Source organism: Hypanus sabinus, chromosome 13 (assembly GCF_030144855.1).
Source record: "Hypanus sabinus isolate sHypSab1 chromosome 13, sHypSab1.hap1, whole genome shotgun sequence".
In the NCBI taxonomy this organism is placed as follows: Eukaryota; Metazoa; Chordata; class Chondrichthyes; order Myliobatiformes; family Dasyatidae; genus Hypanus; species Hypanus sabinus.
This window is the reverse complement of record NC_082718.1, coordinates 92,707,945-92,720,992: the sequence shown is the minus strand read 5'-3', so window position 1 is coordinate 92,720,992 and position 13,048 is coordinate 92,707,945. Positions and strand designations below refer to the sequence as shown.

Below are 13,048 nucleotides of genomic sequence, written 5' to 3'. Positions count from 1 at the left end.
TCAGATTGTTATTACAGAGCTCGTTAGCTGATCCACAGTCTGCTCCTCCCTGGATGTTCCGGGTTCAGTGGCTGATCTGGAAGAGCCTAAATTAAGACAAAGTAGAGCCTTCTCTAAAGCATGTTGAAACTGCGAAGTAGAAAAATAGTAAACAATGGGATCGGCCACACTGTTCAGATACGTTATAAACAGCGTATTGTAAAAGATATTCACTGCTGTGTGATACGACTTGCAGTCGAAGGGTCTTCTTAGCTTAGTGACCAAAACCGCGACCACAGCAACACTGGTGGGCAAGAAGCAAATGACAAAAACGGCAGCCACGGCTATCACAAGTTTCACAGTTCGCTTATATTTACCCCGCATTCCAGCTTCCATCTGCCGTAACCTCCAGATAATGGAGGACGTAGAGAAGAGGATAACTGAAACTGGCAAAAGAAACTTAAAGAATATAAAAATAAAGTCTGTCCAAATTGCTGGGGAACTCAGGCCCTTGTTAATACTGAAAGGCTCACAGTTTGTCACGTTGTGCTGTTTGAAGTCATGTTTGGCGAACAGCAAGTGCAAACAAATAGCCACCGCTACAATCCACAGACCGCCGGCTATCATCACCGCACACCTTGTAGTGATCTTGTTTACTTTGTGGAGTGGATGGACCACCTTAAAGTAACGATCGATCGCAATAACCATGAGGAAAAAGACGCTGCCAATCCGGTTCAGGGAAATCATGAAAACGTTCACTCGACACAGTCCATCACCAAAAATCCAGTCCTTCCCTCGGAGAAAATAATCAGCTCGGAAGGGTAGACAGCACATTAACAGAGTGTCCGCAATCATCAGATTCAGTGAATACACAATACTCGGTTTCCGGGACTTCACATGAGCACAAAAGATCCACAAAGCAACCGTATTTCCAACAATCCCGAGGATGAATGTGACGATAATTACGGGCGGGTTGTAGGACGAGTTAACATCTTCACCAGGAGCACATCCCGGGGTCGAGTTCGCCATTGCGGGAAAAAGTCAAGTTGTGTCTGGGGAGAGCAAACTCAATCAGAGATGAACAACCTGAAGAGCTGATCCGCATCGAATGAGTTTCCTCCAGTCTCGGTGCAGTACATGGGCGGCGTGAAATAGTCAGAGCACCAATAAAAAGTGCGATCAGCTCATCAAGTTCCTAGAGAACTAGAAGCATCAGCATTCAAATTAAGCAGCAAATATTGATATATATTTCGAAACTGACGGCAATTGACATAAAAATCCATTTGGATAAGAATTCAAAACAGAAAACTCAGGGAAGTCCCAGCGTGTCAATTATGGAAATAAAACGGAGCTTCTGCTTCAGTATGTAGATCATGCATTTTTTCGATTTCAGCTGTTTTTTATTCTCTGAACATCATCTGATATCAGAGAAGGAATTGTAAATTAGAAGTCTCTCTACTTCCTCTGGATTGGGGAAGTGATACAGCTTGAGTGACATGGCTGCTGAACAGAATGGTTTCAAAATTTCTGAGTGGATGAATATTAATGCTGGTGTGCAATGGAGATGCAGAGGGACGTTGTGGGACCAGGAAAGAGGAAACTGTCAAAGCAGCAGAGGGCTTCAGAGGTATCACAGGAACCTCTGATCCGCGAGCTTGCAGGGAGGCGGTAAAAACAAACTGTAAGTTATGAAACTTTCTCTGGAGGGTAAATAGAGTCTTCTGGGGAAATACCGGTATGTCAGAGATTCCTACGGAAGATTAAAGCCAGATACTCAGTGGTGGGTCGTGTTCCCACTGGAAATACGAGAAGGTGTCCAGGAGCTGCCGTTCAGGAGACAGTAATTTACACAAGCACACTAACACTGCCCTTGTCAGACCAAACTAATTCGAAGGTGAACAACCTTATAAGCTGATCTTCTTCGAATGAGTTTGTTCCCCTCTGGGTGCAGTGTTTGGGCGGAGTGAATTAATCAGAGTTGCCCGATGACGTTATCATGTTCCAGGAAATCTAAAGGCTTTAACTTTCATCTTACGGAGCAGACAATGAAATATATGTGATTGTCACATTTCTTCCCTAATCTGATGTTTAGTTTAATCAATACCTGAATCCCTTGACCATGTCTGCATACTTACATGCATTACATTTCTTCCACATGAACCACGACTGTCAAGGACAGTTATAGACAATAGACAATAGGTGCAGAGGTAGACCATTCGGCCCTTCCAGCCTGCACCGCCATTTTGAGATCATGGCTGATCATCTACTGTCAATACCCGGTTCCTGCCTTGCCCCCATATCCCTTGATTCCCCTATCCATAAGATACCTATCTAGCTCCTTCTTGAAAGCATCCAGCGAATTGGCCTCCACTGCCTTCTGAGGCAGTGCATTCCAGACCCCCACAACTCTCTGGGAGAAGAAGTTTTTCCTTAACTCTGTCCTAAATGACCTACCCCTTATTCTCAAACCATGCCCTCTGGTACTGGACTCCCCCAGCAACTGGAGCATATTTCCTGCCTCTATTTTGTCCAATCCCTTAATAATCTTATATGTTTCAATCAGATCCCCTCTCAATCTCCTTAATTCCAGCGTGTACAAGCCCAGTCTCTCTAACCTCTCTGCGTAAGACAGTCCGGACATCCCAGGAATTAACCTCGTGAATCTACGCTGCACTTCCTCTACAGCCAGGATGTCCTTCCTTAACGCTGGAGACCAAAACTGTACACAATACTCCAGGTGTGGTCTCACCAGGGCTCTGTACAAATGCAAAAGGATTTCCTTGCTCTTGTACTCAATTCTCTTTGTAATAAAGGCCAACATTCCATTAGCCTTCTTCACTGCCTGCTGCACTTGCTCATTCACCTTTAGTGACTGATGAACAAGGACTCCTAGATCTCTTTGTATTTCTCCCTTACCTAACTCTACACCGTTCAGATAATAATCTGCCTTCCTGTTCTTACTCCCAAAGTGGATAACCTCACACTTATTCACATTAAACGTCATCTGCCAAGTATCTGCTCACTCACCCAGCCTATCCAAGTCACCCTGAATTCTCCTAACATCCTCATCACATGTCACACTGCCACCCAGCTTAGTATCATCAGCAAATTTGCTGACGTTGTTCTCAATGCCTTCATCTAAATCGTTGACGTAAATTGTAAGCAGCTGTGGTCCCAATACCGAGACCTGTGGCACCTCACTAGTCACCACCTGCCATTCCGAGAAACACCCATTCACTGCTACCCTTTGCTTTCTATCTGCCAACCAGTTTTCAATCCATGTCAATGTCTCCCCCCCCCCCCCCCGATGCCCTGAGCTTTGATTTTACCCACCAATCTCCTGTGTGGGACCTTATCAAATGCCTTCTGAAAATCGAGGAACACTACATCCACTGGATCTCCCCCGTCTGACTTCCTGGTTACATCCTCGAAAAACTCCAACAGATTAGTCAAGCATGATTTACCCTTGGTAAATCCATGCTGGCTCGGCCCAATCCTATCACTGCTATCTAAATATGCCACTATTTCATCCTTAATAATGGACTCTAGCATCTTCCCCACCACCGATGTCAGGCTGACAGGTCGATAGTTCTCTGTTTTCTCCCTTCCTCCTTTCTTAAAAAATGGGATAACATTAGCCATTCTCCAATCCTCAGGAACTGATCCTGAATCTAAGGAACATTGGAAAATGATTACCAATGCATCCGCAATTTCCTTTAGTACCCTAGGATGCAAACCATCTGGATCTGGGGATTTGTCAGCCTTCAGTCCCATCCGTCTACTCATCACCGTTTCCTTCCTAATGTCAATCTGTTTCATTTCCTCTGTTACCCTATGTCCTTGGCCCATCCATACATCTGGGAGATTGCTTGTGTCTTCCTTACTGAAAACAGATCTAAAATACTCATTAAATTCTTCTGCCATTTCTCTGTTTCCCATAACAATTTCACCCAATTCATTCTTCAAGGGCCCAACATTGTTCTGAACTATTTTCTTTCTCTTTACATACCTAAAAAAGCTTTGCTATCTTCCTTTATATTCCCGGCTAGCTTGGATTCGTACCTCATTTTTTCTCCCCACATTGCCTTTTTAATTAAGTTCTGTTGTTCCTTAAAAACTTCCCAATCATCTGTCCTCCCACTCTCCTTAGCTCTGTCACACTTACTTTTTTTTTAATGCTATGCAATCTCTGACTTCCTTTGTCAACCACTGTAGCCCCTTTCCCCCCTTTGAATTCTTCCACCTCTGGGGGATGAACTGACTTGCACCTTGTGCATTATTCCCAAGAATACCTGCCATTGCTGTTCCACTGTCTTTTCTGCTAGGCAATCCGTGCAGTCAACTTTGGCCAACTCCTCCCTCATGGCTCCATAGTTTCCCTTGTTCAACTGCAACACTGACACCTCCGAGCTGCCCTTATCCTTCTCAAATTGCAGATAAAAACTTATCATATTGTGATCACTACCTCCTAATGGCTCCTTTACTGCAAGATCGCTTATCAAATCCTGTTCATTACATAACACTAAATCCAGAATAGCCTTGTCCCTGATTGGCTCTCGTACAAGCTGTTCCAAAAATGCATCCGGTAGGCAATCTACAAACTCCCTATCCTGGGGTCCAGCACCAGCCTGATTCTCCCAGCTCACTGCATGTTGAACTCCCCCATAACTACTGCGACATTACCTTTGCCACATGCCAATGTTAACTCCCTGTACAACTTGCACTCAATATCCATGCTACTGTTTCGTGGCCTGTAGACAACACCCATTTGGGTCCTTTTGTCCTTACTGTTCCTCAGTTCTATCCACACAGACTCTACTTCTCCTGACACTATGTCCCCCCTTGCAAAGGGCAGAATCTCATTCCTTACCAACAGGGCCACCCCAACCCCTCTGCCCACATTTCTGGCCCCACGATAGCACGTATACCCTTGTACATTCATTTCCTAGGTCTCATTTCCCTGCAGCCATGACTCCGTTATCCCAACAACATCACAGTTACCCATTCTCACCTGGGCTTCAAGCTCATCCGCCTTATTTCGGACACCGTGCATACAGATATAGAACTTTTAGCCCATTTCTCCTCTCTCTGCTTGAATCGCTGCCTGTTGTGCTTAACCCAGCTCCCCGAACTCCCATCGGGCTATACGCCCCTAGAATGTTGTTGGCCTTCCTAAATTTACTTATTCTTTCAACACATTTAACTTCATGTTCCGTCAAACCATCCCTCTGTACATGTGTCCTCCTTATCACTTGTTCCGCCTCACCTTTCTCTACTACTCACTGAATTTTCCGGAACCGTGTAGTCCACGCCTATCCTTTGTTCTTCCTCTCGTTATCCTCTCTCACTATCCTCTCTCACATTCTGGATCCCCGCCCCCTTGCAAATTTAGTTTAAACCCCCCCCCCCCAAGAAGCACTAGCAAACTTCCCTGCAAGAATGTTAGTACCGCTCCAGTTCAGGTGTAAACCGTCCCTTCGAAACAGATCCCACCTTCCCTGGAACAAACCCCAATTATCTACAAACCTGAAGCCCGCTCTCCTGCACCATCCTCTCAGCCACGTATTAATCTTTATAATCTGGATTCTTGCCCTCCCTCTCGGGAATAACCTGCACCCGATCTGAGATGTCTACGACCCCGGCACCAGGGAAGCAACATACCATCCGAGACTCCCGATCTTCCCCACAAAATCTCCTATCCGCCCCCCTAACTATAGAATCCCCTATCAATACCGCTCTCTTCTCTTCCCTCTTCCCCTTCCTAGTCGAGGGTCCAACCTCAATGCCAGAGAAAGGACCACTATAGCTTGTTCCTGGTAGGTCATCTCCACCAACAGTGCCCAAAACGGTATACTTATTTTTGATGGGAACGGCCACAGGGGTGCTCTTCTCTCTCTGTCTGCTCCCCCGCCTCTCTTGACTGAGACCCATTTGCCTACCTCCTGTCTTTTCAGTGTGACTACCTCCCGATAACTCTTATCTATCTCTGCCTCTGCCTCCCGAATGATCCGTAGTTCATCCAGCTCCTGCTCCAATTCCCTAACTCGGTCTGATAGAAGCTGCAGCTGGATGCACCTATTGCAGGTGTGGTCATCAGGGACAACTGTGTTGATCCTGACCTCCCACATACTGCATACGGAGCACACCACTGCTCTAACTGTCTCCCCCATTACCTGATCCAGGATTAGTCAGAATAAATGAAAAGCACGTACTCAGGCTCACTGATTTCTTCTTGCCGAACTCCTCTTGCGCCGAAGCCCGCTGAGCCAAAGCCCAGCACTCTGTTCCCACGCACTCCGCTGCCCGCACCGACGCTGCCCGCTCCTGAAAGTGGGCCGCTTTTTAAAGTCCACAGTTGCTACCCCTCAACCATCAGGCTCTTGAACAAAAGAGGTAACTACCCTCATTCCATTTCCGATGTTCCCACAACCAATGATATCACTTTAAGGACCCTTTATCTTATTATTTCATGTTCTAGTTATTTATTGCTATTTATTTAGATTTCCATTTGAACCGTCTGTTGTTCATTGATCTATAAATTTGCTGAGTATGCCACAGGAAAAAGAATGTGATGAAATGTATGTACTGTGATAATACATTTTACTTCGCTATTTAAACTTTGATTGGGTGATCAGATATTTGCCTTAACGAGCAGGTGGGCAGGTGCACCTAAAAAAGTGGGCACTGTGTGTATACTGGGATATAGGTAAAAGCCCAAAACAGCAGCTGTGAGTGGAAGGATACTGCAGGTACCGTACCTGCTGACCAGAATTCCCGGGAGTTCTGCTGATTTCAACTTGGATTAAGACTTATGAAGATAGAGACCAAACGGTCTGCCACAGGATCAGAGCAGACCTGCAGTCAAATTATTAAACCACTGGGGACACTAACCTGGTGAAGAACAAAGACGCCAAGCTTCATCACTTGGACTGTTAGATTCCCTCGTGTTGCCTGTGCGTTATCCTGCCAAGAATGCCAGTACTCGTGCTCAGGTATACAATATGAACTCCTGCCTTTGAGTCCCAAACCTCCAGACAACCCTTCATTGTCACCTGCATTTCTACTTTATTGTAAGTCTTGAGCCTTCCTCCGGTCTTGGTGCCGTCACTGGGGACACGACTGCCTCATTCAACAAATTCGAATTCTGCTTCCGACTTTGGGAATCCCTGGCTCACGGCTGCTCAAAGTACAGAAGGAGCTTTTGGGATGGAGCCGAGAAGCTCCGGCCCATACATCAGTAATTAGTAGGTGGAGCAGAGCACCTCACCTACACCCACCCAACACCCGGTCAGGAAGCATCTGCCCATCAGTGGAGGACCATAAACCCATCATGAGGTATTGAATCAGGATAAGGCTATTCGGACCATCGAGTCTATTTAATCATGGCTGGGTTTTCAATTCCATGCCCCCAGCTTCTTATGATAACAAACTCACTTAACAAACAAGCAAGAAGCTATAAATCTTTGTCTTAAATACCCTCAATGATTTGGCCTCCGCCGCCCTATGAATTCCACAGATTCCCCACACTCTGACTGAGGAAATTCAGCATCTCAGTTCAAAAGAGAACTATTTTGAAACTGTGCCCTTGTATCCTGGATCCTTGGATCCTCTCCTACTAATGCAAACATGCTCTCCACGTCCACTTTATCCAGGATTATTGTTCCTCACACTGAGCCGATAATTACCTCGGAATGGAAAAAAATCTATGGGAATGGATAAGGGTGGATAATGTTCCTCATCCGCAGAGCTGGTAATATTGCAGACTGGTTGTGCATTTAATATTGTGTAATATTTGATATTAACAACATAAACCATTTATATGGTCCTATTAAAATTGTAAAGCTTTCTTTGGGATTCAGAGTTCACTCCAAATTCTGTTGAAATGTAACTTCTCTGCCTGAACGAAAATTCCCCATTTGGAAACTCACCCAACTCCAGTTCCCGTCACAAACTGGTAAATGTCTCCAGCAGGTGCCCTCAATGAGGTGAGCAGAATAATACTGAAATCCATCTCATTGATTACACAGAATTGCTGTTCCATGCACTTCACTCACAGAGTACAGAGACAGCAATATTCCCAGAGTAGATTTTCTGTTACCACAAGGATCTGCTGAATGAAGGTTAAAAGTGATTTCTGCTCTCCTTCATGCAGCCTGGACATGGTTTATCATGGTTGTAGGAGGGGAGGCAGCAATAGTTCCTCGGGCCACTCTCTATCACGGTGTTTGTAACGTGGTGAGGCAGTTCAGTCTGTATTCAAGTCATTCACTGCTGCACTGTTTCCCTACTCATCCTAATAAATACCTGGCATACATATGATTGCATACCCTTAAGGCACAAACATATACGTGACCAAGTACTGTTATGTACCCCGTAACTGGGTAACTTACCAGCAAAGTTAGAGAGGTCCGTTGAAGTCTGATGGTACTATTTTTAACAGTATTTATTGATAAAGGAGCACAAAATAAGATCAATGCAAACATACAGATAATATACGTCGTCAATATTAAATCTAAAAGCGCGGGTATAAGAATAATCAATAAGAAATAGCTCTATCGTTGTCTAGGGGTCAATGTATTGTCCGATGGAAATATAAAAGTCACTGTTAGTTCGTTCAAGCTGCAGCGTTTTGGGTTTGAGAGAGAGACGGGTTAAACTTGCCCAGGTCTTTTATGATGCCAATCCTTTGAGTCGTGGGGAGTTGGTTTCCCCGTTGTTAGCTAAAAGCCGTTTTTCCGTGGTAAAAGCCACCGGTTCCGGGCAAGTGGAACCGAACGCACGTGGCCTCCCCCACCGGCTTCCGCTATTACGGGATCGCTAGCGTTTCTTCTGGTGCGTCTGAGGGGCTTTTCCCACAGAACTTCTTTTATCCTGACTCACAGGGTCGCAGATGTCAATCAGTTTGGGATGATGCAATCCCTCCCTCAACCAGCCCACTTTGCCTGAGGGCTTCCACGTAGCACAGTATTGTAATACACAAGTCCGTCTCCAAGAGACAATGGCCGTGTCCCGTAGCTTTATATCGCCGGGGGAACGAGACATTCACACGTCTCTCTCTCATGGTTCTCCTGACCCAAATCAATAGTGATCTTGCGATTCTCACAAAGGAGGGGGCTGCAGGCGTAACAGTACTTGCACACAAATCATGAGTCACATTAAGTCCTTCCACATTCTAGACACCAGAAAGCAAATGTCTGCATGTATGCAACTGTGCACATGTGTGCATCTACATGCTTAAATTAGTGTGAAATAATGGGACAGAGGGCTGTAGAGGTGTTTTAATTCGATCCTGGGGGACAAAAAGAGCCCGCTATCACAGATTCCTACAGGTCCTTGGTGGTAAAGACATTGTTCACAAGGAATGTTCGGTATTCATGCCTATCAACGCTGCCCTCTTGTATTGTAGTTCTTTACTGCAAACAATGGCCCACAAAACACATTTCCAAGGAATTAGAGCAAGTAAGTTGTTATTGGTTGACATTCCTTGATGGGTCCCAGCGGGTAAGCAAAATTATATTAACTTTATTAAATAAGAGAGTCTTTCAACAATAATCAGGGAACTTCATTGACACTAGTGAAGCATAGGATCAGAATTCTGCCACTCGGCCCTTTGAGTCTATTCCATCATTCCACCACGGTTGCTTTATTATTGCTCTCAACACAATTCTCCTCCCTCGCCCCATAACCCTACTAACCAAGAACCGATCAATCTCGGCTTTAAATATACCCAATGACCTGGCTCAATAGCCATCTGTGGCAAAGAATTCCACAGATTCACCACCCTCCGGTCAAAGAAATTCCTCCATATTTCTGTTCTAAAGGCTGACCATCGTTCTTCAATACTGATAGTCCTTCTTCATTGCAGATTTCAATTTTATTTACTGATACCAAATTCTCCAGTTTTGAACCACCGCAGCACTTCCTGACTCTAATTCACTGGAAGAGATTTTTTTTTAGAATCAGGACTTGTCCGTTAAGTTCAGCTTGTGACGCACCAATATTTTCTGATGTGATGAATTCCTGCGTTCGGTCGCATTGTTCAGCTTTGTTTAGATCACATAACAATAAAGAGCATCTAGTTCACGCGGACCCTGAGCGATCAGAAAGCTGTTACAGAGCTCGTTTACTGACCCACAGTCTGCTCCTCCCTGGATGTTCCGGGTTCAGTGGCTGATCTGCAACAGTTTAATTTAAGACGATGCAGAGCCTTCTCCAAACCAGCTTTAAACTGCGAAGTTGAAAAATAGTAAATAATAGGATCGATCACACTGTTCAGATACGTTATAAACAGCGTATTGTAAAAGACATTCACTGCTGTGTGATGCGTCTTGCAGTCGAAAGGACTTCTTAGTTTAGTTCCCAAGACCACGACCACAGCAACACTGGTGGGCAAGAAGCAAATGACAAAAACTGCAGCCACGGCTGTCACAAGTTTCACAGTTCGCTTATATTTAGCTCGCATTCCAGGTTCCATCTGCCGTAACCTCCAGATGATGGAGGACGTAGAGAAGAGGATTACTGAAACTGGCAAAAGAAACTGAAAGAATGTAAAAATAATCCCAGTCCAAACTGCTGGGGCACGTAGAGCCGTGCTCATGCCGAAAGGCTCACAGTTTGTCACGTTGTGGTGTTTGAAGTCATGTTTGTCGAACAGCAAGTGCAAACAAATAGCCACCGCTACAGTCCACAGACCGCCGGCTATCATCACCGCACACCTTGGAGTGATCTTGTTTACTTTGTGGAGTGGATGGACCACCTTAAAGTAACGATCGATCGCAATAACCATGAGGAAAAAGACGCTGCCAATCCGGTTCAGGCAAATCATAAAAATGTTCAGTCGACACAGTCCATCACCAAAAATCCAGTCCTTCCCTCGGAGAAAATAATCAGCTCGGAAGGGTAGACAGCACAATAACAGGGTGTCCGCATTCATTAGGTTCAGTGAAGACACTATACTTGGTTTCCTGGACTTCACAAGAGCACAAAAGATCCACAAAGCAACCGTATTTCCAACAATCCCGAGGATGAATGTGATGATAATTACGGGCGGGTTGTAGGACGAGTTAACATCTTCACCAGGAGCACATCCCGGGGTCGAGTTCGCCATTGTACAAAAAGCGGCCACACAGTCAAGATGTTTCAGAGCGGAGCGAACTCTTTCGAAGTTGAAGAAGCTGGTCTTCGTCGTATGAGTTTGTTCTCCTGTGGGTGGGGTATATGGGCGGGATGAAATAGTCAAGAACACCAATAAGTTGTGCGATCAAATCATTGACAATGTTCCGGAAAAACTAGGAGCATAATTCATTCAAATGAAGTGGCGATAAAATACATTTAGTTTGTATTGCCAGGCTTGAAATTCTGTAGTACTTCGTTTTGTTGTTGAGTGCTTGAACAAGTTTACATTAAAAATTAATTAATCATGGGGCATAATTTTAAGCTGATTGGAGGGAAGTATAAGGGGATATCAGCGGCAGAGTTTTTTACGCAGCGAGGTTCGGTGCGAGGAACACGCTGCCAGGTTTGGCGGAGGCGGCGGATACATCAGGGGCATTTCAGGGACATGGATGACAGAAAAATGGAGGACTATGCAGGAAGGGAGGATTAGACTGATCTCAAAGTCGATTAAAATGTCGCCAACATTGAACTGTAATATGATATGTTCTTTATAAGGGGGGGGGGGTGCTGTTCTGTAATAGAAATCAACCCCAAAAATTATATCACTCTGTAATTGAAGTTATTCTTACAAAATCTCCTGACGACAATTCATATCAAAATGCATTTGAATAGGAATTAAACCAGAAAACGAATGAAACTCCCAGCATGTCAACTATTGACAGAAGAGCTTATGTATGTATGTATGTAGGTCTCCTTTTATTTTCAATTTCAGCAGTTTTTGATTGTCTTTGGACGTAGAGATGCCTCTCTGAACATCACCTGATATCAGTGAAGGTGCTCTGTTTAACAAACACTTTTTTTATTTTCAGGAAATGTGATAGAGACGTCCTCTTGTTTGGGGAAGTGATCACACCGAATGGGATTTGACAGCGCATTAACCAGATACTAGATTCGGAGAGAACACAGCATTGTATTCGAATTCCATTATTTTTGAACACTAGGGATATAGATAGAGTAAATGCAAGAATGCTTTTCAATGAAATTGGGTGGGACGGCAACTTGATGTCCTGGGTTAAGATAGGGCAGTGCAAAGATTAAGGGGAAAGGGCTGGGGATTTCTTCACTCGGAGTGTCGCGAGAGGGTGGAACCAGCTGCCAGCACAAGTGGGGCATGAAAGTTCAATGTAAACGTATAATAGAAGTTACCATAGGTACATAGATGCTAGAGCTGTGCAAGGCTATGGTATCGGTGCAGGTCAATGCTAGCAGGCAGATTAAATGGTTTAGTACGCAATACATAGGCCAAAGGGCCTGTTTCTGTGCTGTACGTTTCTATGTTTCTGATTTTACATGACAATAACATATCTACAAAGCAGTTGTAATTCTGACTAGTCCTGGGGCGATTGTTACAATAATTACTGGTGGGCTGTGAGTAGAATCGACTACCTCGATGGAGACACGTTGCTGGGCTGAATTGTCCATTGCTCAAAACGCCACAGTAAACACAGTCACCGTCTCCGAACAAGAAAACCTATTCAAAGATGAAAATAGCTTCATACAGCAAAACTCGGAACATCGGTAAGTTCTGTCAAAATTATTAGCAGTGCTGTAAAGATTTAACTCAATGAAATATATCCAGCATTATTACCAGAATGAAATAGCTACTCGATATTAGGTACATAAACCATTTTATAGCTCTATCAAAGCTCTGAAACTTTCTTTATTATTCAGAGTGCATTCCCAATTCAGTTGGAATGCACCTTCTCTACCTAAACTAAAGTTGCCCCTTTGGAAGCCCACCCTACTCCAGTTCCTCTCATAAACTGGTAATTTGGTCCAACAGGTGCCCCCAGTGAGCTGAGCAGAATATTATTCCAATCCATCTCATTGATTATACAGAATTGCTTTTCCGTACACTTTATTCACACAGTACAGAGAGAGACAACAGTATTCC

The 13,048-nt window shown here is 44.5% G+C and overlaps 2 protein-coding genes across 2 annotated transcripts; both read right to left on the bottom strand.

Moving 5' to 3' along the window:
• On the bottom strand, positions 1-1,008 carry LOC132403404 (hydroxycarboxylic acid receptor 1-like). The gene has a single exon (XM_059986813.1). It carries the CDS (start codon positions 1,006-1,008, stop codon positions 1-3), a length of 1,008 nt encoding a protein of 335 aa, XP_059842796.1.
• Positions 1,009-10,102: 9,094 nt separating this feature from the next.
• LOC132403403 (hydroxycarboxylic acid receptor 2-like) lies at positions 10,103-11,086 on the bottom strand. Its single transcript, XM_059986812.1, has one exon. It carries the CDS (start codon positions 11,084-11,086, stop codon positions 10,103-10,105), a length of 984 nt encoding a protein of 327 aa, XP_059842795.1.
• Positions 11,087-13,048: the final 1,962 nt, after the last annotated feature.